The following is a 25,954-nucleotide window of genomic DNA, read 5'->3' as shown; positions in this document are numbered from 1 at the left end:
ATGCTTGTTGTGTGTGTGTGTTTTTCTTGATTTAAATAATGAAGTCGGCACTTTTTTCGTAAATACACATTTATGTTTATTGCTTTCTAAATGCACCATAAACACAGTTTGGTCAGTTTTTCTGAACTGTAATAAGCACCACAATCCGATTTTGCCACAACATAATTTTCAATCACAAAACGAAGCCACACATTTAAAAAGGCGTCTTTAGAAACACAACGTGATGCTGAGCATGTGGTTGTTTTAGTGTAGTTGTGCTTATGGAGGATTAAAATGGCCACAGCACTGCTGAATGCTGGGAAAGCACCACATTTCAATCACCATTAAACACGAGCAGCTTCTGTAGATGATTCATTAGAGCTTCTCAGGTCTGCAAAGATCTGTTGAGATGAAAGTCTTTAAGTATTAATAGTGTCCAGCTCCAGCCGACCAATCAGAGCATAGTGTGCTTTTCAGAAGGAGGGGCTTCATAGAGACAGGAACTAAACAGAGCGTTACTGACAGACTGAGAAGAGAGGAGCTGCAACAATGGAGAATATGAGGAAAATAATCAATATTTAAGCAGGAAAACCTGTTCTTGTCACCTGTTTGTGTGTTTGTCTCTAGCGTCTCCAGAGCTCTGATAGCTACAGGAAGAGTTCTTCAGCAGAGTTTTGGTTGCCAGACGCAATGAACCGTCTTTCCCAGAAACACCTAAAAACAGCAGATTCTGAGTTAAAATGCATGCATGAATATTCAAATCACAAGCAGCAGATAATCAGCAGGGAATGCATGTTGGGACAGCTTTATAGGGTTGATTTTGTGTGTGAGGGACTCTGACCCGCCAGGTGTTTCTTGATGCCGGGTTTGATCAGTTTCCACACTCTCATGCTGTGCGTCTCGTGGCCCGTAAGAGGAACGACCACGGACTGAACGTCCTTCCGCACCGGGATACGGCTGGGCCGAGGCTGCAGCTCACATCTGAAAGCAGAAAACACATTTACACTTCAGTCACTCTTCTTAACGTGTGAATGTGCTTCATCAGATCAAGTTCTGTGTCTCAAACTAGAGCACAAACCCCTGCAAAGATTTCCTGCTAAATCATTGTCTACATACATCATATATGCGTACATCATACATACATTCATACATACATGCATACATACATCGTGCATACATCCATGCATGCATCATACAAACATGCATACATACATCATACATACATGCATATATCCATGCATCATACATATATACATGCATGCATCATACATCCATGCATACATCATACATACATGCATACATACATCATACATACTTACATCCATGCATACATCATACATGCATCATACAAACATGCATACATACATCATACATACATGCATATATCCATGCATCATACATATATACATGCATACATCATACGCTCATACATACATACATACATGGATACATCCATGCATACATATATACATACACACATGCATACATCATAAGTTCATACGTCATACATACATGCAAACATCCTTGCATGCATCATACATACATGCATATATCCATGCATCATACATACATATATACATGCATACATCATACGTTCATACATACATGCATACATACATGGATACATCCATGCATACATCATACATGCATGCATGCATACATATATACGTACACACATGCAAACATCCATGCATGCATCATACATACATCCGTTCATCATACATCATTCATACATACATGCATACATACATCATACAATCATACATACATACATCATACATCCATGCATACATCATACATGCATGCATACATCATACATACATCATACATACTTACATGCATACATACATCATACATGCATCATACAAACATGCATACATACATCATACATACATACATGCATACGTCATACATACATGCAAACATCCTTGCATGCATCATACATACATGCATAAATCATACATTCATACATACATACATACATACAGCATACATACATACATGTTTTCTCTACAGTAAGTATCATATGATGATGTTCACCTGCTGTACTCTATAGATGTCAGGATGTCCAGAGATTCCCGCAGCGGTTCCTAGAAAACATTCCCAACAGTATTTCAATCCATAAGCCATCTGTGTTTACGAACAGCTCTAGTAAATGTGTGTTTCTACCTGTGCTGTGAACGCTATCCTCTGATAGGATGCCTGAGTGTGGGCGGGGCCTGATCGACCAGCCTTGCCCCACCCACCACGCATCTCTTTAGTCTGGCTGGCTGGGCGGTACTCCGGGCAGCTGTTGCCTAGGCAACAACACAGACAGGGTTACCTCATTAAAAACCATTCACGGTAACCATGGTAACAGTGGAACGAGCTGGTAACTATAGCAACACAGTCAGCTCATGTGAGCCACATTCACAGTGACTTGTGGATTTTATAATATACAATATTTTTTATATATGATAAAAAATAAAATGTTGTATTTAGTTTTGCATAAGCTGCACATGTGTAAATGTGCCTGGGACTGGACAGACTGAAAGGACATCGCCACAGAGAAGAGAAGGAATGATAAAGAAAGGCCAAAGGTCACAGAAACAGTTCAAACAGAAGGATGTTTATTAGAGAAAAGATGAACAGATGAACCGCTCGGATACTTCTATCAGCTCACGGAGCACACAGTACAAGATACATTAATAAATGAGCACACCATCATGTGGTTTACAGATTATTGCATCGTTTTAGCGTGATGAGCTACTGTTATACATTCAGAGATGAATGAAGAGAACAAACCATCAGGTCCACAATGAGAGCACAGCTTCAGGATGAGAAGAGATGAAGTCAGAGATGAAGAGAGAACAGGAACAGGAAGTAACATCACATGACATCATCACAGCAGAGACGAGACACGACAGCGAGCATCAGATCTGTCCGAATGCGTCACGCTACATTAACACACACAGTTAGATTAGTTACACACGCTTCTGCTGAGATGGTTAATGAGTGGTGAACTGGTGCGAGTTTCTACGGATGTGCTTCACATCTGAAATGTGATGAAGGAATTCTGGGATTTTAGACAGCTGCGTCTGTGCATTACAGATGATATCTGCACACTCAAACACTCACTCTCACACACACACACACACTTGAATCTCACAAAAAAAATGCAGGTCATATTTCACAGCAGAAATAAGAAGATAATCTTAAATAATCTTTTTCCATACTTAACGAAGCCATTTTTAGGACCATTAAGATTTTTTTTCCATTAAGATAACAAAGATCCTTATGGAACCTTGTGTTCGCCACTAAATAAAAAATAAAAAAGGTAATTGCGACTTTTTATCTCACAATTTTGACTTCTTTTCTCAGAATTGCGAGTTAAAGTCAGAATTACGAGTTATAAAGTCAGAATTACGAGTTAAAGTCAGAATTACGAGTTATAAAGTCAGAATTGAGATATAAAGTCGGAATTGCGAGATATAAAGACCGAATTGTGAGAAATAAAGTCAGAATTACGAGTTAAAGTCAGAATTACGAGTTAAAGTCAGAATTGCGAGATATAAAGACCGAATTGTGAGAAATAAAGTCAGAATTACGAGTTAAAGTCAGAATTACGAGTTAAAGTCAGAATTGCGAGTTAAAGTCAGAATTACGAGTTAAAGTCAGAGTTGCGAGTTAAAGTCAGAATTACGAGTTATAAAGTCAGAATTACGAGTTATAAAGTCAGAATTGAGATATAAAGTCGGAATTGCGAGATATAAAGACCGAATTGTGAGAAATAAAGTCAGAATTACGAGTTAAAGTCAGAATTACGAGTTAAAGTCAGAATTGCGAGTTAAAGTCAGAATTACGAGTTAAAGTCAGAATTACGAGTTAAAGTCAGAATTACGAGTTATAAAGTCAGAATTACGAGTTATAAAGTCAGAATTGAGATATAAAGTCGGAATTGCAAGATATAAAGACCGAATTGTGAGAAATAAAGTCAGAATTACGAGTTAAAGTCAGAATTGTGAGTTATAAAGTCAGAATTGCGAGTTATAATGTCAGAATTGTGAGTTTTAAAGTCAGAATTGTGAGTTATAAAGTCAGAATTGCTAGTTATAAAGTCAGAATTGCGAGTTGCGAGTTATAAAGTCAGAATTGAGATATAAAGTCGGAATTGCGAGATATAAAGACCGAATTGTGAGTTATAAAGTCAGAATTGCGAGTTATAATGTCAGAATTGAGTTATAAAGTCAGAATTGCGAGTTATAAAGTCCAAATTGTGAGTTATAAAGTCAGAGTTGCGAGTTATAAAGTCGGAATTGTGAGATATAAAGTCAGAATTGCAAGTTATAATGTCAGAATTGCAAGTTAAAGTCAGAATTGCGAGTTATAAAGTCAATTGAGAAATAAAGTCAGAATTGCGAGTTATAAAGTCGGAATTGCGAGTTGCGAGTTATTAAGTCATAATTGAGATATAAAGTCAGAATTGCAAGTTATAAAGTCAGAATTGAGTTATAAAGTCAGAATTGCGAGTTATAAAGTCAGAATTGAGTTATAAAGTCAGAATTGCGAGTTGCGAGTTATAAAGTCAGAATTGCGAGTTATAAAGTCAGAATTACGAGTTATAAAGTCAGAATTGAGATATAAAGTCGGAATTGCGAGATATAAAGACCGAATTGTGAGAAATAAAGTCAGAATTACGAGTTAAAGTCAGAATTGTGAGTTATAAAGTCAGAATTGCGAGTTATAATGTCAGAATTGCGAGTTATAAAGTCAGAATTGCGAGTTATAAAGTCAGAATTGCGAGTTATAAAGTCGGAATTGCGAGTTATAATGTCGGAATTGCGAGTTATAAAGTCAGAATTGCGAGTTATAAAGTCAGAATTGCGAGTTATAAAGTCAGAATTGCGAGTTATAAAGTCGGAATTGCGAGTTGCGAGTTATTAAGTCATAATTGAGATATAAAGTCAGAATTGCAAGTTATAACGTCAGAATTGTGTGATATAAAGTCAGAATTGAGTTATAAAGTTAGAATTGAGTTATAAAGTCAGAATTGCGAGTTATAATGTCAGAATTGCGAGTTATAAAGTTAGAATTGAGTTATAAAGTCAGAATTGCGAGTTATAAAGTCAGAATTACGAGTTATAAAGTCAGAATTGAGATATAAAGTCGGAATTGCGAGATATAAAGACCGAATTGTGAGAAATAAAGTCAGAATTACGAGTTAAAGTCAGAATTGTGAGTTATAAAGTCAGAATTGCGAGTTATAATGTCAGAATTGCGAGTTATAAAGTCAGAATTGCGAGTTATAAAGTCAGAATTGAGTTATAAAGTCAGAATTGCGAGTTATAAAGTCGGAATTGCGAGTTATAAAGTCGGAATTGCGAGTTATAATGTCAGAATTGCGAGTTATAAAGTCAGAATTGCGAGTTATAAAGTCAGAATTGCGAGTTATAAAGTCAGAATTGCGAGTTATAAAGTCGGAATTGCGAGTTGCGAGTTATTAAGTCATAATTGAGATATAAAGTCAGAATTGCAAGTTATAACGTCAGAATTGTGTGATATAAAGTCAGAATTGAGTTATAAAGTTAGAATTGAGTTATAAAGTCAGAATTGCGAGTTATAATGTCAGAATTGCGAGTTGCGAGTTATAAAGTCAGAATTGAGATATAAAGTCAGAATTGCAAGATATGTCGCAGTTATACCTTTTTTATTTTTTATTCAGTGGTGGAAACAAGCTTCCATAGATCCTATTAATGTTCAGACATATTTTTAAAATTAAAAATCAACAATTAAAAATTAAAATCAGCAAAATCAACATTTTAAATTTAGTACAACAAACCATACCACAATGTATACCTTGCAATTTAATATAAATCCTTCATTACAGTAAGGAGAATTTGGAAGCAAATGTCAGAATAATAAAAAACTTTACAGTTCCTAAAAATAATAATAATAAAAATAAATTATAATTTCTTTGAAGAAAATGTACTTGATTATTTTGTTCTTTTCATTTAGGTGTAAATATGAGTTTTTGTGAGATTCACCTGCGTACACTGTGAGAATGATGATACAGCAGAAGGCAGTCAGAATAAAGGCATTAAAGATGAAGTCTAGCGGTCACATGATGCTGGACGGATGGTACAGCTCACAAGATCATTACAAACAAACACAACAGAAACTGCGAGAGAGTAGAAAACACACACACACACGGTTGCAACAGATCCATAGAATACATTCACTGACTCATTCTGACCATATATTCACAAGAATGAATAAAAGTGCAGCGTGACCATATAAGGACGTCATCTTTCACCGGCTTTAACGCCTTTAGGGAATTTGAAACGGTGACGTCCTGCAGTGCTGATTACGCATAAATTAAAAATAACATTTAGGGGTGAAATACTCTGTGTTTGCGTGAGATTCAGTCATAATCGTGTGCAGTTTGAGCTCATATTCCACTCAAACATGAATGTAGAATCTAAGGCCTCAATATCGCTAGATTTAGTCATAATAAATAAAATCTCTTGTTTTTTAAATTAATGTGTCAAATAATCTACATGGGAACCTCTGTGGGTGTAAAATCTAATGCTCTCTCTCTCTCACACACACACACACACACACACACACAGTGAGGGCCCGTCACTCTGGCGCGGGCCCCGGGGACGTCCTGCTGTCGCTGAGGTAGGCCTGCAGGGGGGGCAGTTTGGAGAGCAGGCTGGGGCGGGGCATGACCTGCAGGGAGGGCAGAATCTGAGCCAGGCTGGACGGCTGGAGCGAGTACAGACCTGCCATACTGATGGAGCAGGGGCCCGGGGCCTCGCCGACACCTCCTGAGGACGAGGAGGATGGGGACGAGGAGGAAGAGGAGGAGGAGGAGGAGGAGGGCGAGAGAGGGGCGCGAGCGGTGCCCGGCTGGCGGAGGGACAGCCGCTGGTGCTGATGATGCGGACGCCTCTTCTCCTGAGCTTTACAGTCTACAGCGGGACACAAAACACACACACTTACAGATCTGTGTGTAACCGTATCATCACTACAGTTGATATTAGTCGTTTATCATTACTATAATGTTGGCTTGGCAAAGCTAACGGATCAGACTTATGATTCTCGTTAAATGGACGATTGAAACTACATCCCAGAGACTTTCATTGAGGGGTCAAGACTTTTCTATAACACACAGTATTTAAGCTGTCCATCACTAGCAAAGCTTACCAACATGCTAATTCATGCTAGCAATGTGTTAATCATGTTAACAAAATGCTAAATCATGCTAATTTGAGCTAGCAATGTACTAATAATGCTAACATGCTAATTTGTGCTAACAATGTGCTAATAATGCTAACAACATGCTAATTTGTGCTAGCAAATGTGCTAATAATGCTAACAACATGCTAATTTGTGCTAGAAATGTGCTAATAATGCTAACAACGTGCTAATTTGTGCTAGAAATGTGCTAATAATGCTAACAACATACTAGTTCATGATAACAAATGAGCTAATTATGCTAACAACATGCTAAGTCATGTTAGCAATGTGTTATATCATGCTAACAAAATTCTAAATCATGTTAATTTGTGCTAGCAATGTACTAATAATGCTAACATGCTTATTTGTGCTAGCAAAGTGTTAATAATGCTAACAACATGCTAATCTGTGCTAGCAAATGTGCTAATAATGATAACAACATGCTAATTTGTGCTAGCAATGTGCTAAAAATGCTAACAACATGCTAATTTGTGCTAGAAATGTGCTAATAATGCTAACAACATACTAGTTCATGCTAACAAATGAGCTAATTATGCTAACAACATGCTAAGTCATGTTAGCTATGCTATATCATGTTAGCAACATGTTAAATCATGATAACGTCATGCTAGCAACATGATAAAACATGCTAACAATGTGTTAAATGATGCTAACAAGTTAAAAAAACAATGTACTAAAAGCAATATGTTAACAATATGTTAAATCATGTTAGAAACATGCTAGAAACATGTTAGCAACATACCAATTCATGCTAGCAACATGTTAAAACATGCTACCAGCATGCCAATTCATGCTAGCAATGTGCTAAACCATGCTACCAACATGCCAATTCATGCTAGCAAATGCCAATTCATGCTAGCAAAATGCTAAAACATGCTAGCAACATGCCAATTCATGTTAGCAAATGCCAATTCATGCTAACAACGTGCTAAAACATGCTACCAACATGCCAATTCATGCTGGCAACATGCTACCAACATCCCAATTCATGCTAGCAATATGCCAATTAATGCTAGCAACATGCTAATTCATGTAAGGATCATGCCAGGCAATAATTAAAAAAAAAATAATAATAATAATAAAATGAGAAAAGCACATAATGAAATGACTAAAAATTAAAAAACAAATTGCATGAAAACTAAAAATATGAATAAAACTACAGTATCAGAAAAAGAAGACAAAAGGAAAGAAGGAAAAAGAAGGGGGGAAATAATAATAATAACAATAATTTGTTACATTTAAATACCGTTTTTCTCGGCACTCAAAGCGCTTTACATACGGAAGAAGGGAATCTCCTGAACCACCACCAGTGTGCAGCACCACCTGGATGATGTGACGGCGGCCATATTGAGCCAGAACGCCCACCACACACCAGCTGATTGGTGGAGAGGAGACAGAATGATGAAGCCAATCAGTACATGGTGATGATTAGGAGGCCAAATTTGTCCAGGATGCCGGGGTTAAACCCCTACTCTTTTACGAAGGACATCCTGGGATTTTTAACGTCAGGACCTCGGTTTAACGTCTCATCCGAAGGACGGTGCTTTTTGACAGTACAGGGTCCCCATCATCACTACACTGGGGCGTTAGGACCCGCACAGACCACAGGGTGAGCAGCGCCCCCTACTGGCCTCACTAACACCTCTTCCAGCAGCAACCTGGTTTTCCCAGGAGGTCTCCCATCCAGGTACTGACCAGACTCAGCCCTGCTTAGCTTCAGTGGGTGACCAGTCTTGGGCTACAGGGTGAAAGCTGCCGGCAGTAACAAGAAGAGGAAGGAGAAGGAAAGGGAGGGAAACAAGGAAAATCTGTTGAAGAATCTGTTCAGCAACGTAGGCGAACAGGAGCGATTCTGTTGTTGAGATGCTGATGATACTGTGGGTTTAAATCCATGTCAGAAACGTCGCCATTCTGAGTTTAATATTCGTTCATCATCATGTTTTTAGTAGATTTTCAGATTGGCTCTTTTATTTTAAAGGCGGGGCCTATTCCGCCATATCGCGCATTGCACTTTCCCCCATTCAGAGTAACACGAGTGTGTATCTGAAGCCTTAGTTATAGTGACGACATGCCAATTCGCTTGTTAGACTGTGTTTGTTTACCGAGTTTTATAAAGTTTGCATGTCATAACTGATCTGAAGAATCACATTTGACCTGAAATGTCTTTAGATCAGAATCTATTCACCATATTGTTAACTAAAATTAAAACTTCATTAAAACTATTTTTTGTTAATTGAAATAAAGCTGAAATATATGGAAGAAGTCTGTTTCCGCAATTCTATGAAAAAAAGTCAGAATTGCGAGATAAAAAAAGTCGCAATTTTATAATTATTTTATTATTCGTTTTTGCATTTTTTATTCAGTGGCGGAAACAAGCTTCTATAAAAATAAAATAAAATAAAATAATAATATAATAATAAAATATAATGGAAATATTAGATGAAAAACTTGAATATGAAATGAAAAATCAGAAATGGTGCTTTGGCAACTAACTGAAATAAATAAGCTGAAATTGAAGTAATAAAAATACTAAAACTGAAATAAAAAAAAGCTAAATAGAGATATTTAAAAAAAAAGAACAATTTTGCAGCATTAGCACTGTTTATTACTGTGAAGCTGCTTTAATGCAGTCTGAAAGCTGACTAAAAAATGACAAAAGCACATAGCAGATTTACTAAAACTCTAAATTAATTAAAATAAAAACTGAAAATATAAAAGTAAAAGCTGATTCAACATATTAATATTATTAAAAATGGCTGATTATAATATGTGTCTCTGAAGGCCGTCCCATACGTGGATATACGGTGTGTTTGGAGCAAAATAAAAACCATCTGACCTCTGACGGGCCCCAGGCTCCTGTGCGGGGGCCGGTGTGCGCCGGGGCCGTGAGCGCAGGCGGGGCTGCCGAAGGTGAAGCTGGGAGAACTCTTGAGCTGAGGAGACGTCTGCCGGCTTCCCTGAACATTTGCCATGCTGCGCGTCCGGTTGAGGGAGTTTTCCGAGGCAGAGGTGCTCAAGCTTCTGAGAAAATGCAGAAAAAAGTGTTATTTTAGTATCATTGGGATATTATTATAGTTCTTTATTCATTTCCCATTTAGTTAAAGGGGCTGTATGTAGAATTCAGAAACCTGTTATTAGCGACACCGGTGGCCGTTAAGTGAACTGCAGCGCACTCTTTCATTCTTTGCATAGAAGTAAAAAGAAGCTGAAAATACTGTCTTACGCAGGTTTGGGCGGACTGCTGGCTTTCGTGTTGGTGTTCTTGCGGTTGTCGGACGCGAGGCCCTTGCTGTTCCGCACGTGTTTGAGGATGGACGCCCGCAGGTTCAGCAGGCTGCTGTGTTCGGACAGAACTAGCCGCGGCCACGGGTTACACTCCGCCATGTCCAGCGCTGCTATGGCAACCGCTCGCCCCACCTGTTCGTACACCTCAGGCGTGTATTTGGGCGGGAAGGTGGGCGGTGGAGGGGGCGTGGCTCGCCCGTTATCGTGACAGGCGGGTGGGATGGTGTTCACCGACCGCCCCGTGTTGTAGTTGCACTCCAGTGTGTAACTAAAGACAGGAAACACACACGTCGGTTCAAATGCATGTCACATGTTAATATCTGACTGAGTTTGATTCTGGGTCTGTACCTGTGGGTCAGGCCGATGGTTTTGTGAATGGCCACACGTCCACTGCCCTCTTTCGACTGGCCGTCGCGTTTGTCGCGAGCGTACATGTTCTTCTCGGAGAAATTACAGCCCAGGAAATCAAAATGGGCGCAGTTTAGTGAGATCAGCTTCGGATACAACATGTTCTCCACCTGCAGAAAAATGATGATGACTGATTAAATTTAAAACATTTAAAATAACTGATTAAATTTAAAACACTTAAAAGAACTGACGAAATTTAAAACACTTAAAATAACTGACGAAATTTAAAACACTTAAAATAACTGACGAAATTTAAAACATTTAAAATAACTGATTAAATTTAAAACATTTAAAATAACTGAATAAATGTAAAACACTTAAAATAACTGACAAAATTTAAAACATTTAAAATAACTGACGAAATTCAAAACATTTAAAATAACTGACAAAATTTAAAACATTTAAAATAATTGATTAAATTCAAAACATTTAGAATAACAGACGTAATTTAAAACACTTAAAATAACTGACGAAATTTAAAACATTTAAAATAACTGACGTAATTTAAAACACTTAAAATAACTGACGAATTTTAAAACACTTATAATAACTGACAAAATTTAAAACATTTAAAATAACTGATTAAATTTAAAAACCATTTAAAATAACTGATTAAATTTAAAACCTTTAGAATAACAGACGTAATTTAAAACACTTAAAATAACTGACGAAATTTAAAACACTTAAAATAACTGATGAAATTTAAAACATTTAAAATAACTGACGAAATTCAAAACATTTAAAATAACGGACTAAATTTAAAACATTTAAAATAATTGATTAAATTTAAAATATTTAGAATAACAGACGTAATTTAAAACACTTAAAATAACTGACGAATTTTTAAACACTTATAATAACTGACAAAATTTAAAACATTTAAAATAACTGATGAAATTTAAAACATTTAAAATAACTGATGAAATTTAAAACATTTAAAATAACTGACGAAATTCAAAACATTTAAAATAACTGATTAAATTTTAAACATTTAGAATAACAGATGTAATTTAAAACACTTAAAATAACTGACGAAATTTAAACTACTTAAAATAACTGATGAAATTTAAATTACTTAAAATAACTGACGAAATTCAAAACATTTTAAATAACTGACGAAATTTAAAACATTTAAAATAATTGATTAAATTAAAACACTAAAAATTATAACATTAAAAACATAAAAAATAATCAATTAAATTTAAAAGTCAAAAATTTAAACCATTTAAAACAACTTATTAAATTTGAATATTTAACAATTAATAAATGTGCAAATTTGCGAAGGGATGAAAAGACACCTGAAGGAAATACGTGACAGTGAGATCACACACACACACCTGCTGACTCTCGTCCGACAGGTTGTTGCCGTACATGAAGCATCCTCTCTTGGAGGCGTGGCCGTGCAGGTCTACATAATACGCCACTCCGCTGTCCTGGGGCGGGATCTGCTCAGAGGGGGCGGGGTTTGTCACCACCGGCGCTTCGCCTCTGTTCGGCGTCGACTCGTTCTCATCGCAGGGCCCCACCTCCCTCTCGACTCCGCCTTTCTCCCAGCTCTCCTCCAGCTGCATCGGGATCTCTGAGAGGTCGAGGGTCGGCCCATCCCCGCGCTCCGCCTCGTTGCGGTGGTTGAGACAGCGCTCTAGCTCAGTGGGCGTGGTCACAGGAAGGGTGGTGTTTGATTGGTTGGAGGTTTTAAGGGCGGAGGGAGTGTTGCTGCCGAGGCGATTGTGGATGTGGTGGTAGAGCAGGAGAGATTTGGCGCCGTAGATGGAGGGGTGCAGATCTGGACTGGGGTTCACATACTGTCTGTTCAGATTCACACCGCGAGAGTCCGTCCTGAAAACACACATTTACATTCACTTAAAATAACTGATTCAATTAAAAACATTTAAAATAACTGATTAATTGTAATTGTTTAAATGTCATTTTAAAACCAACTTTTTTTGTTTTGTTCCTATATGGGTAGAAAAATTCCAAATTTGCAACTGGATGAAATGAAAACTGAACAAAACAAGAAATTGTCATTAATGTTCAATAAACACAAGCGCACACAGATGACCTCTGACCTGTAATGACCCCTGACGACCCCGTCGGGGTTCAGCATGGGAATGAGTTTGAAGACAAAGATCCTGCGGAGCGCCTGAGCGCGCGGATCATCCTGACTCAAGATGAAGTTCAGGAAACCATTAAAAACGAAACTAGACGGCGTTTCACCGGGGTGAACCCTGCTGCTCAGGAAGAACACCTGCGGACACAGAGGAGAACGTGACGGACTGAAGCAGAACGCTGGCGAGAGTGTTCAGGTCAAACAGTGTCTGATACCCGTTTGCCAGTGAAGCAGTGCGGCCGCGGGGTGCTGAGGTCCGGGAAGAGTCTGTCCAGCCGCGGCTCTCTCTCCTCCAGCAAACCGTGACAGGACGAAACCGTGATCAGATCCACCCGGTGGCCGTCCAGAGAGTGACACAACAGCTCACGGTGGTAGTATATGCTCTCCACTGGACTATAAACACAGAACATCACGGCAAAATCCAGTTACAGGGAGGAAGTTCGGTTTGCAGGAAATAAGAGCAATTAAAAAGAGAAGTATTCAAATGCGTTTCAAATATATCTATGTATAAATAATGTATAAAAAGTGAATATTTATCACTTAAAAAAACTAAATAAAGCATTTTTTAACATTTAAAAAATAAAATAAAAAATGTGCAATAAAACATATAGTTTAATATTTTTTAAAAAATTTAAACAATGCAAAATGTGCAATTAAATAGTTTAATATTAAAAAAAATAATAATGCAAAATGTGCAATAAAATATTTAGTGTTTTATATTTTTAAAATAAAGAAAAGAATGCAAAATGTGCAATAAAATATTTAGAGTTTTCTATGTTTAAAATAATGAAAATAAATGCAAAATGTGCAATAAAATATATAGTTTAATATTTTTTAAAAAATTTAAACAATGCAAAATGTGCAATAAAATATTTAGTTTAATATTTTTTATTAAAAAAAATAAAATAATGCAAAATGTGTAATGAAATATTTAGTGTTCAATATTTAGAAAAAATAAAAAAAATAATGCAAAATGTGCAATTAAATAGTTTAATATTAAAAAAATAATAATAATGCAAAATGTGCAATAAAATATTTAGTGTTTTATATTTTTAAAATAAAGAAAATAATGCAAAATGTGCAATAAAATATTTAGTTTAATTTTTTTTTTTATTAAAATAATGCAAAATGAGCAATAAAATATTTAGAGTTTTCTATTTTTAAAATAATGAAAATAAATGCAAAATGTGCAATAAAATATAGTTTAATATTTTTTTTAAAAATTTAAACAATGCAAAATGTGCAATAAAATATTTAGTTTAATATTTTTTATTAAAAAAAATAAAATAATGCAAAATGTGTAATGAAATATTTAGTGTTCAATATTTAAAAAAAATAATGCAAAATGTGCAATTAAATAGTTTAATATTAAAAAAATAATGCAAAATGTGCAATAAAATATTTAGTGTTTTTTATTTTTAAAATAAAGAAAATAATGCAAAATGTGCAATAAAATATTTAGTGTTTAATATTTAAAAAAAAATTAAAATAATGCAAAATGTGCAATAAAATATTTAGAGTTTTCTATTTTTAAAATAATGAAAATAATGTAAAATGTGCAATAAAATATTTAGTTTAATATTTAAAAAATTAAAATAATGCAAAATGTGCAATAAAATATTTAGTTTAATATTTTTTATAAAAAATTAAAATAATGCAAAATGTGCAATAAAATAGTTTAATATTTAAAAAAAAATAATAATGCAAAATGTGTAATAAAATATTTAGTGTTTAAAAATTTTTAAATAATGAAAATTATGCAAAATGTGCAATAAAACATACGGTGTTTGTTTAAGATTTATAAACTGAAAAAGGAGCGTCAGGCAGCACAGGGGATGGTGTGTGTGTGTGTGTGTGTGTGTGTGTGTGTGTGTGTGTGTGTGTGTGTGTGAGGTACCTGCAGGGCCCCAGCGTGTGTGAGGCGCTCAGGAACTTCTGGTCGAGCTGCAGCATCATGTCCTGACACTCCGTGTATGAGAACGGATAACAGAAGGAGAAGTACGTGGTGACACCTCGGACGTCCAGCAGACGATGAACAAACGACAGGATGAACTGACTGTCTGACATCTGCACACACACACACACACACAGGAGTTATTTATGGAGTTCGGGAGTTATTTATGACTCGATAAAAATAGCAGATTATTTTAAGACATGAACCTGAAATAACACAATATGTTAAAGCTATTTTTAACAAAACAGATCAAACAGAAGAAGTTATTTCAGGCGTGTGTATTACCACAAACGTGGGTCTGTCTCGAACCCTCTCCCAGCGTGTTTTGACGGGCAGCGCGCGGACGAACGGAGCCATGCCCTGAGAGTAAAGCTTGCTCTGTTTGTTCATGTTCATCATGTTGATCTTCAGCAGTTTGCCCGGTAACATCCCTCGAACGCTGAAGTAGAACCACGACCTGTGAAAACACACCAAACACACTTCAGAACAGATTCTGTCTTTAGTTCAACATGAAACCGTTTTACTCCAGGAAAATGCCCTGATTAATCACACGCAGTAAAGCCAGGAACGTGTGAGAAGAAAGAAAATGAGGTTCATTTTATTTTTAGTGATGCAATATTTTACTAAAACTCTGAAAGAAGAGTTAAAGTTTTCAAACTGTGTCTGATACCAGTTCACCAGTGAAGTTATAAAATATATAGTGTTTATTTAATATTTCAAAACTGAAATTATGCAAAACATGCAATAAAATATAGTGTATTTAACATTAAAAAATTTAAATTATGCAAAATGTGCAATAAAATATATAGTATTTATTTAACATTTAAAAAATGAAAATTATGCAAAACATGCAATAAAATATATAGTGTATATTTAATATTTAAAAATGCAAAATGTAAAGTTAAAAATATGTAAAACTGCTAATGCAAAAATTAAGTTAATCAAAATTTATTTATTTATTTAAAATAAATTAAATTGCATAATAAAAACTGCCACAGCCAAAATGTGTCATTAATTTGTCATCATTTTAGTTCATCATTTTGTCCCTGAAATCATTAAAAATCGTGGAAAAAAATATTTTCAGTTGCCAAAATTCTGGTGCATCACTAATTTTAATTTCATTGTGACTCATGTTGAAAATATCCCAAGCAAACACTGAACTCAGAGCAGAACAGCGGTGATGATGTAACGCTTCATACCGGTTGCCGTTTTCAAACTCTGTACTGGCGCAGTCCGGTTTGGTCCAGACGTTGAACTCATAGTCGGGTTGCGGCTGCGCAGAAGCGTTGGCCGGTCGCACGCTCTCGCCGTCGGGTTCGGATCGATCCACTCGCTCCACGCGGGCCAGATTCCCGGAGTCGAAGCGGGAGCTGAACACGACATTCCCAAAGCGGAACTCCATGATCAGACGGACGTTCATGCAGCGCTGAGAGCCTTCATCTCCACACCTGAAGAAACACACACACACACCTAAACAACAGTGACACACGGCTTCATGTTACAGTACCATCATTGACCTCTGACCCTTCAGCCCTGCCTGAGTCTGGACACATCAGCACTGAGAAACACACACACACACCGTCAAATGAGACGCAGAAAATCCTGAATTTCCTCCACCGTACCTGTTTCACAGGAGAGACGCTGTAATGAATCCTGTAATGATCTGCTTTAGCTGGAAAGACAAGAGCACACACGCACACACACACACACACACTGACATGATGACACTCAACGTACTATGTGAGTTTATCACATTTCACACACAAAAACTGCACCAGTGTAACATTTCTGCAACATTTCCACAGACTGTTAAATATACACTGTATATTTTACTGCACATTTTGCATTTTTGAAACTTTAAGTATACAATTATTTTCATTTTTTAAATGTTTACACTTATTTAACATTTATTTAACATTTAAAAAATAGGGGGGCAAAAAAAGAATAATATGCAATCAAATGCACATTTTGCTCCCCCCCATTTTTTAAATGTTAAATGAACACTATATATTTTATAGCATTTTGCATTATTTTAATTTTTAAATGTTAAATATACACTATATATTTTACTGCACATTTTGCATTTTTGAAACATTAAATATACACTTATTTTCATTTTTTAAATGTTTACACTATATATTTTATTGCACTTTTTTTGCTATTTTTAAATGTTAAATATACACTATTTTATTGCACATTGTATTATTTTAATTTTTAAATGTTAAATATACACTATATATATTTTATTGCACATTTTGCATTTTTATAAACATTAAATGTACACTATATATTTTATTGAATTATTTGCATTTTTAAAGGTTAAATATACACTATTTTATTGCACATGTTGTATTATTTTCATTTTTAAATGTTAAATATACACTATTTATTTTATTGCACATTTTGCATTATTTGCATTTTTAAAGGTTAAATATACACTATTTTATTGCACATGTTGAATTATTTTCATTTTTAAATGTTAAATATACACTATATATATTTTATTGAACATTGTGCATTTTTATAAACATTAAATGTACACTATATATTTTATTGAATTGTTTGCATTTTTAAAGGTTAAATATACACTATTTTATTGCACATGTTGTATTATTTTCATTTTTAAATGTTAAATATACACTATATATATTTTATTGCACATTTTGTATTTTTTGTATTTTTTGCATTTTTTAAACATTAAATATACACTATTTATTTTATTGCACATTTTGCATTATTTGCATTTTTAAAGGTTAAATATACACTATATTTTATTGCACATGTTGCATTAATTAAATTTTTAAACGTTAAATATACACTATATATATTTTATTGCACATGTTGTATTATTTTCATTTTTAAATGTTAAATATACACTATTTATTTTATTGCACGTTGCATTATTTGCATTTTTAAAGGTTAAATATACACTATATTATTGCACATGTTGAATTATTTTCATTTCTAAATGTTAAATATACACTATATATATTTTATTGCACATTTTGCATTTTTATAAACATTAAATGTACACTATATATTTTATTGAATTATTTGCATTTTTAAAGGTTAAATATACACTATTTTATTGCACGTTGTATTATTTTCATTTTTAAATGTTAAATATACACTATATATATTTTATTGCACATTTTGTATTTTTTGCATTTTTTAAACATTAAATATACACTATTTATTGTATTGCACATTTTGCATTATTTGCATTTTTTAAAGGTTAAATATACACTATATTTTATTGCACGTTGCATTAATTTAATTTTTAAACGTTAAATATACACTATATATATTTTTTTGCATTTTGCTTTCTTCACTTTTTACACATTAATATATTTTAAACATATTTTCTAAAACCTAACTTTCTCCCTATAACAAAATCTTGCTGTTTCATTTTGCAATTTCTAGTCTGATTTTCTTTAGAGCTCGCAGAAATAACACACTTGTCAAAACCCATAGTAACACCGTGGTATATGCATATTTAATTCATTTATTTCATATAGTTAACTGTGGTTGTTGTATTTGGAGAATGTGATGCTCGTGACACAGGATAATAATGTTTACAGTCCCGTCATATATAATCAAACAATTATAGCGCGGTATTTCCATCGGAATCATCACTGCACCGTTTCGGTGACATTATTCAGATATGTTACACGAACCTGCATCATTCTAAATCCTAAAAACGTTAATTTCTGAATCTCACTGAAACACTGACACACATCAGCTGCAGCTAGTGTTGATTAGCATTCGCTAGCTTTCTGCAGCTATTTAATGACAAAATCAGCACTGCTGTCTAACAAAACACCTCTGTTGATTACAGCACAGAAAACTAAACACTAAACCGAGCAAGAATACATTTGTCATCGCTGTGTTTAGAAAAAATACCTGTTTATTGCTTCCTCCTCTGCGATCACTAGGCGACTCTTTAAACCCAAACAAACCCTCACCAGCAGCCTGACTCACAGAGCAGCGCACTGGCCGCTGATTGGCTCGCGAACACAGCGCAGCGCCAGCTGATTGACGCACGCGATAGCTTCGCTCGCAGCGATTGGTTGGTTTGACTCCAAGGACGAAGTTAACCGGAAAAGGCGTATGAACACTGACATGTCATTTATATAGAAAAGTGCGTGTAAACCATAAAAAAACAATATTAGAAAAACTTACAATTGTTTGAATTTAATGCTCGTTCAATATGGAAGCCCATTTCTTGATCCCATCTTACTTAAGCCAACAATCGTGCTTATGTAAATCGTAACTATGACAACAACAAAAAAAACCTCTTGGAGGATGCGGGCATCGATCCCGCTACCTCTCGCATGCTAAGCGAGCGCTCTACCATCTGAGCTAATCCCCCTCCGGCTGCAGCACCCGCTATAGGAGCATTATTAAATGAAGTTTGCGAAATTTAACTCTGCACATGAAAAAATATGCCTGGGACAATAAATCGATTCATCTCGATTCGTGAATCGATTCTGAGATTTTCCGAATCTGCATCGCGATTCTCTCTCGAATCGATTCTGAGTTTAGTTTTTAACAGCAGATGGCGCTCTAGGCTAGTTTTTAACAGCACGCTCGTGTATTTGCACCTCAGAATGCGAGATTAATAACTGCAAACACCCAGGGGCTTAGGAGACGAGCGACACGCCAGCGACACGCCCCCCCCCCACACACATTTCAAAATCTAAGTTTTGTCCCCCTCACTATTTCCCAATGTCAGATTTTGTTTTGCCTGTCTATCTCTGCCGATTTCAGAGTCTCCAAATTAATCAATTCTGCAACTTTTAAATGCATAATTAAATTTTTAAAAACGAAATTATAGGCTTAAGTGCAGGTTCCGAAAGTTGGTCGTTTTGTCGCTATGGTTACACACACACACACACACACACACACACACACACACACACACACACACACACACACACACACACAAAGTCTGTCAGTTGTGCAGTTACCCAAAATCTCCTGAATGAAGTTCAAACCCATCATGTCACTGGATGAAATAAAATCGACTAGCAAAGATACAGGAGGCCGCCTTGTAAACGAGTGTGTGGAGGATATTGTCATTTCGCCGTAAGGTTTTGATGGCGTCATTTATTCATAAGGAAGGCAATACTCCAGTCCAAAAGGTGGCGCTAATGCACCTAAAACGGTTTATTTTATGTATGCTTCGGTTTATTTCTTGTATGTAAATGTAACCAACCGTAACATAGTAGGAAAGAAAAACGTGGAAGTAAAAATACTGAAATAAATACTGATCAGTGATAACATATTTTTGGTGGTTTTGTGTGCATTTTGGTAGTGATGGGCAGATCGAGGCTTCATGAAACACTGAAGCAGTTGAATCAAATGTGCCGTAATGATTCGAGGCTTTGAAACAATCTGACACCCGTCTGTGCAGAACAGTGCAATTGCAACAAAACTCAGGCCAAACATGCATTAAAAATACACTTTAACAAATGTATTGCAAAATTTTTATTTAAAGTCAAATCAATTAAATGGAATTAACTAATCATCTAATAAGATTAAATATAGAGTGTCTGTATAATATGTGTTCTTTTATCAATTTTAAAGGCTTGTTTCTCTGTTCCATGGCTCAAGCTAAACAGGCCAATAAGAGATTAATAACTACCATTATTAATTTTAATTATTCTAATGTATAATTAAAACATCTACAAATGTGTAAAACTGATCGGAGATCAGGTAAAACCATAGGGTAAAGCCCTAGACACTTGTTCAGTAGTTCTCAGTGAATCTGCATGATTCATGGGTTCACTTTATCATCGCCCTCTACCGGTGAACCATTGAAATTTCAAACTGTTTTGAAATGTTTCGAAACAGTGATGACGTAATGAAGCCTCGTTTACTAAAATCACGTGACTTTGGCAGTTTGATACACGCTCCGAATCACTGATTCGAAACAAAAGATTCATGAAGCTTCGGAGCTTCATGAAGCGGTGTTTCGAAATCGGCCATCACTACATTTTGGCAGTTTTTGAACAGTTTTTGGGCTGGAATTCATCAGCTGGATCTGCCAAACAGAGATTTGGACGGTTGACGTTAACGTTACAACTAAACAACAATATTATTCACAGACGCACTTTGAATTTGAGGTAGGATTGGCTAATTCAGTCGATGAAATGGCAGATTGCTGGTTTTCAGTTTGATCATTAGTTTTATTGTATTTTGAAACTATCAAATTTAGCCTACTTAGAAGCAATTTTTTTAATTTTATGTTGTGTAAAACAGGCAAATGATAGCTAATTAGCTAATGTGAATTCAATGTGCCATTGATACGTGTCCATAAACTATGTAGATGTAACATTAGTCAAAATGTTCACACAGAGATGAGCATCCTACAATACTTTAAGAGGAAGAGGACAGAGGAGAACGAGCTTGTAAGTTGTATGGATAGCTACATACAGTATATTCTAAAATTCACATAGTAAAAGTATTTTAGATCAGTAAAATTAGGCCAACGGCATGTCATCAGAGTTTGCATTGAAACCAGTTCTGTGTCCTCAAACATGTTACTTTCCCAGACAGGAGATGAAGAGACCACAGAACATATATACACAGAACATTCTATACATATATATATATATAGAAATCCGGGGAATTTCCCCGAACCCCCCGGCATTTACTGCCCCCCCCCCCCCCCCCCCCCCCAGGTTCAAAATCGCTCCTACGCCCCTGCAAACACCCTTGTAATTCGCTTCAACCTATTCAAATTTAACGAATGATTAATTTATAGAAGGTTCAAGTGGTGTGTGTGAGGAATTGGCTGTTTCTAAAGCACACAGCGCCATCTGCTGTTAAAAACTAAGCTCAGAATCGATTCGAGAGAGAATCGCGATGCAGATTCGGAAAACCTCAGAATCGATACAGAATCATTTCTCGATTCGCGATTCAATGATTTATTGTTCCAGCCCATGAAAAATATTACTAAATAAAAAAATCACTCCTTCGAGCCGGATTCGAACCAGCGACCTAAGGATTTCAGTGAATCTCCGCTACAGTCCTCCGCTCTACCAACTGAGCTATCGAAGGGTATGAGATTCAGCTACTTTTAACCGTTTACTATACACTATATTTTATTGCACATTGCATTATTTTAATTTTTAAAGGTTAAATATACGCTATATTTTATTGCACATTTTGCTTTTTTTTAAACATTAAATATACACTATATTTTATTGCACTTTGCATTATTTTCATTTTTAAACGTTAAATATTGCACATTTTGCTTTCCTCACTTTTTATACGTTAATATATTTTTAAAAACTTTCTCCCTATAACGAAATCTTGCTATTTCACTTTGCAATTTCTAGTCTGATTTTCTTTAGAGCTCGCAGAAATAACATACTTGTCAAATCCCATAGTATATGCATATTTAATTAAATTTAGCTACTCAAGTCCTTCATATTTATATAAATCCGCAAATAAAGGTGGTGTTTAATTTATGTTAATTTCATGCTTCTATATTTTCTTATACAAATTATACATTTAAACAGAAGCATTTGTGTTCATCACAATGAAGTATGAAACAAAACAGATGGAGTGAGCAGAACTGAACAGCATTGGTTTATTTATTTATAAATCATTTACAAAGTAACAAATCAGCTCATCGTACAGGACACACACCGGGTTTAAATGATACATTGTATTTCAATAATGTGTTCTGTGTTACTCTGAAACAGAACCGCACCTCCGGCAAACCCCAGACAGGCTAAAAGCAGAAGGTTCGGGTTGGCTTTGAAATCTCACACACGAGGTTCAGTCGTTGACGCTGTTGTTGCTTCATGTGGGAAAGAAACAAACAGGAAAACATCAAGTCAATCACACAGAGGGGCGTCACATTAATATTCAGTGTTCAAGTAAAGAGCTCAGCCAGCAGCAGTAGTCATTAGTGATCCGTCTTCTCTGACCGTCCTCACACAGATTTCATTCTGAACAAGAGGCCGGTTTGCAACACACACCCAACACACAGCTAACTATGAGGGCTGTGTGTGTGTCTGTGTATGTGTGGAAAAAACAGCCTCTTTACAACTCAGTCTGGATTGGCAACTTTGTGTAAAATAAACACCATGAAAAACATCTGCATAAAAGACAGAACTGTCAGTACAACAGATATAAAATTTCATGCAAATTGACAAAAAAAAAGCAAAAAAAGGAGGTGAAGAAGAAACGTCTGTTTAAAAATGTGTGCATCACGCTCGTGACAGCAGCTCCTGCGCTCGGCTCTTGATGGCGGACGTGGCGTCCTGCAGGTAAATCCAGGTGCTGTTGGTGAAGGACCTCACGTGATTCTGTAAGCAGTGCAGCGAAACCTCGCCACTACAGACACAAAACACACCGCAAAACTCATTAACATGTGACCGCCCACATATACACATCAACACCTGTTCAGAAACTCACAGAGCCATTGTTAATTTACATGCGAGAACATTAGCCAATCATAACAGAGGTTATTTGCATATTGAAGTTCTAAAGGTATAGCAGCAGAAACGGTCTGTTTATTTAGTTAAATGGTATATGCCCCTAAATTTCAAGATATTGAATTTAAAATATTTTTATTTATATATATTTTATATATATATATATTTTTTTTTTTCTATTTATTTATTTTTCTATTTTATATATAAATTAATTAATTAATTAATTAAAAAAAATATTCTTCTATATTTCAAAAATGTCTCATATTTATATCATGTGACAGTTAAGAAAAATAAGAAATATGCTTTTGTCCTGAATAACACAAGTGCAAATGTGATTTAGATTTTATACAACAGTTCAATGAATTAGTTACTGTTGTGTTATTTTAGACACAATATTGCCTGTTTTTGCTCAATTTTGCCAACAAAAATATTACCTATAAAGCCACAGGGGTGTTTTGTTTCTGAATAAATCCACGTTTTGAAAGAATCAATCGGGTGAACAATGAATCGGCTGTTTGAACGAATCGAATGAATGACTCAATGACTTATCAAGACATTTACTGCCACCTACTGGCAGTTTCTTGTTTAGAGTCTCATTTCATAAAATAAAAAAAAAAAATCCTATTTCCAAATTAATGAAAAACTTATTAAAGATATAGTTTCAAAAATGAAAATCTGTCCATTTGATGCTTCTCATTTAACACAAAAATTATCTTTTAGGGCGAATTTCTCAGCCAAATTTGATGTGCAATTAATTTGCAATTAATTAATTAACTGCCACATTGTGTAATTAATTAGATTTTAATTGCTTGACAGCCCCAAATAAAAAATAATAAAAAAAAAAAAAAAAAATGTAATTGCAAGAAATTTGTGATTAATTAATCACAAATTAGAGAGGAGCTGCAACAATGGAGAATATGAAGAAAATAATCAACATTCAATCTAGTAGAGACAAAAACAACATCAAGACCCATAACAGGTCCTCAGTGTGTGTTCAGTGTTGAGGACTGACTTGCAGGACTCCTGTAGGTTCTTCCAGGCGTGTTGCAGTGCTGTGGACAGATACTGCAGTGACGGGATGATGAAGCGCTCATGGATGTACAGCAGGAGCAGCTTCACGTACTCGATGAACTGCAACACGCTCTCTGGAGTGTTGGCGTGGATCTGAGGGAAGAACGAGCACACGTAAACATCATTTTTGCAACTAATGTCTACATCAGAGAAAGCAAAGGCATGTGATTCTCACCCATTCTATCAGCCGCGGCACGTTCTCCTGCAGCCACAGTAAAACTTCAGAGCTCTTCTGTGCGATGAAGACGGCCGCCACCTTCACCCTGTCCCGCCCCTCCTCCAGCAGTGGCCCGACGGTCTCCACGGCGCGCGAGTAATAATACGGCGTGTTCTCGGCCAACCAGCTGCAAGCACACGAACACTCATGAGTCATGTGACCTAGCACCCGGTACGTTCAGCGCATGCTTGGCGCATTTCCTGACCTGACGCCCTGTTGGCCGTAATGTGACACTTTGATCCAGGCCTGCTGGGATACGGCGGTGACCCCTGACCTCTCCAGGTACAGCGCTGTGGTGGAGTCTGCGAACGACCCCTGTGACCTGACGTCATGCGCGATGAAGCCCGCCACGAACACCAACGCCATCAACAACACGCGCCACCACGGGAACCCCTGACCATGCATCTTCAGCTGCAGAGACTGATGGGTAGAGGGCGCCACAATATCAACATAACTAAAACTGTTCATTTCAACATTCATCATATAATTCTGCAGATTTCCCATTGTGTGTGTGTGTGTGTGTGTTACCTGGCAGAGCGTGTTGCAGTGATGAATGTCCTGTGTGTTGGTGCTGGTCTGCAGCTCGTCATTGGTCACTCTGAAGGACTGGATGGTGTCCTGAAGGTTTTTCTGCAACTAAACGACAACGCGTGACGTCAGGACAGAGAGGAGCACAAGATGACGTGTGTCTGTGCGTGTGACGCGCTCTTACCTTCGGAGGAAGTGTGTTCCATGACTTCAGCAGGTGATTTAACAGCAGACTGAACAGAGGAAGAGAAAGCATTGAATTAAACGTTCAATTAAAACCTCTTGACGTGTTTTAACGAGCACTGACGCAGGTCACCTGGACTGTGGCAGGTGTTTGGTGTATAACTGCCTCCAAACGCTCAAACTCTGGCCGTCGACGGTCAGACACTCCGTCAGGCTTCTGAGGAGCTGCAGACCAAACAAACACACATCAGTTCATCATAAAACAGAATGTGTGGAAAAAATTAAACGGATTAATAAGGCTCTAATCAGTGTGTGTCACACCTCTTTCTTCATGGCATCAGGGCAGTTCGGCGTCGCTCGTGACAGGAATGATGGGAAATACGTGTGCAGCGTTGATTCGGGTTTCGCTCCGAATGCAAGAACCTTCAGCCGCGGATACAGTCGACACAACTGCTCCTGCAGACTGAAAAACAAGCAGCAGACATGAATCAGTGCGCCTCAGCGGTCACATGATCACCTGTGTG

General features: G+C 36.3%; 2 protein-coding genes, 1 long non-coding RNA gene and 2 other non-coding genes across 13 annotated transcripts in view; 1 reads left to right on the top strand and 4 right to left on the bottom strand.

Annotated features, from left to right (window-relative positions):
- Positions 1-51: 51 nt before the first annotated feature.
- On the bottom strand, positions 52-19,970 carry agbl5 (AGBL carboxypeptidase 5). 9 transcript variants are annotated; one of them, XM_048156258.1, is made up of 17 exons: positions 19,949-19,970; positions 16,601-16,650; positions 16,178-16,426; positions 15,264-15,435; positions 14,922-15,091; positions 13,240-13,417; positions 12,984-13,162; positions 12,252-12,753; positions 10,855-11,024; positions 10,445-10,774; positions 10,058-10,242; positions 6,744-6,932; positions 2,149-2,276; positions 2,020-2,069; positions 821-960; positions 585-693; positions 52-482 (listed from the first exon to the last, which is right to left on the bottom strand). In XM_048156258.1, the coding sequence occupies exons 3-17, from the start codon at positions 16,396-16,398 to the stop codon at positions 434-436; spliced, it is 2,772 nt and encodes a 923-aa protein (XP_048012215.1). In that variant the 5' UTR covers positions 16,399-16,426; positions 16,601-16,650; positions 19,949-19,970; the 3' UTR covers positions 52-433. The 9 variants fall into 9 exon arrangements, 8 of the variants coding, with proteins under 8 accessions (XP_048012215.1, XP_048012218.1, XP_048012216.1 ...); XM_048156261.1 differs by lacking the exon at positions 19,949-19,970 and adding an exon at positions 18,882-19,056 and having other exon boundaries at positions 10,058-10,239; XM_048156259.1 differs by lacking the exon at positions 19,949-19,970 and adding an exon at positions 18,882-19,054 and having other exon boundaries at positions 16,558-16,650.
- The window catches only part of LOC125245601, a 24,358-nt gene continuing 13,266 nt past the window's right edge, over positions 14,863-25,954 (top strand). Inside the window, exon 1 of the long non-coding RNA XR_007179578.1 lies at positions 14,863-14,917. This is a non-coding gene — a long non-coding RNA (uncharacterized LOC125245601). The remainder of the gene's footprint in view (positions 14,918-25,954) is intronic.
- Positions 19,278-19,350, bottom strand: trnaa-agc. The gene has a single exon. It is a non-coding gene; the product is annotated as a tRNA-Ala (tRNA).
- On the bottom strand, positions 21,956-22,043 carry trnay-gua. The gene is given in 2 exon segments: positions 21,956-21,991; positions 22,007-22,043. It is a non-coding gene; the product is annotated as a tRNA-Tyr (tRNA).
- tmem214 (transmembrane protein 214) overlaps positions 22,555-25,954 on the bottom strand; it is a 12,646-nt gene continuing 9,246 nt past the window's right edge. The window contains exons 9-16 of the mRNA XM_048156267.1: positions 25,752-25,893; positions 25,564-25,655; positions 25,432-25,480; positions 25,248-25,355; positions 24,925-25,139; positions 24,678-24,846; positions 24,444-24,595; positions 22,555-23,330 (exon numbers count right to left, since the gene is read on the bottom strand). Of these exons, the coding sequence (XP_048012224.1) occupies positions 23,204-23,330; positions 24,444-24,595; positions 24,678-24,846; positions 24,925-25,139; positions 25,248-25,355; positions 25,432-25,480; positions 25,564-25,655; positions 25,752-25,893 (1,054 nt within the window). The 3' untranslated portion in view covers positions 22,555-23,203. The remainder of the gene's footprint in view (positions 23,331-24,443; positions 24,596-24,677; positions 24,847-24,924; positions 25,140-25,247; positions 25,356-25,431; positions 25,481-25,563; positions 25,656-25,751; positions 25,894-25,954) is intronic.

This window comes from Megalobrama amblycephala, linkage group LG14, assembly GCF_018812025.1.
Source record: "Megalobrama amblycephala isolate DHTTF-2021 linkage group LG14, ASM1881202v1, whole genome shotgun sequence".
Lineage (NCBI taxonomy): Eukaryota > Metazoa > Chordata > Actinopteri > Cypriniformes > Xenocyprididae > Megalobrama > Megalobrama amblycephala.
The sequence above is the reverse complement of the archived record's forward strand: the minus strand, read 5'-3'. Positions and strand labels throughout refer to the sequence as shown.

Coding starts and splice junctions, on each gene's coding strand:
- agbl5 (XM_048156258.1), bottom strand. CDS start 16,398: ATGAACGTCCGTCTGATCATGGAGTTCCGCTTTGGGAATGTCGTGTTC. Junction 15,092..15,263: donor GAGACAGACCCACGTTTGTG/GTAATACACACG, acceptor GTGTGTGTGCAG/ATGTCAGACAGTCAGTTCAT. Junction 483..584: donor AGAGACAAACACACAAACAG/GTGACAAGAACA, acceptor CGCTCTGTTTAG/TTCCTGTCTCTATGAAGCCC.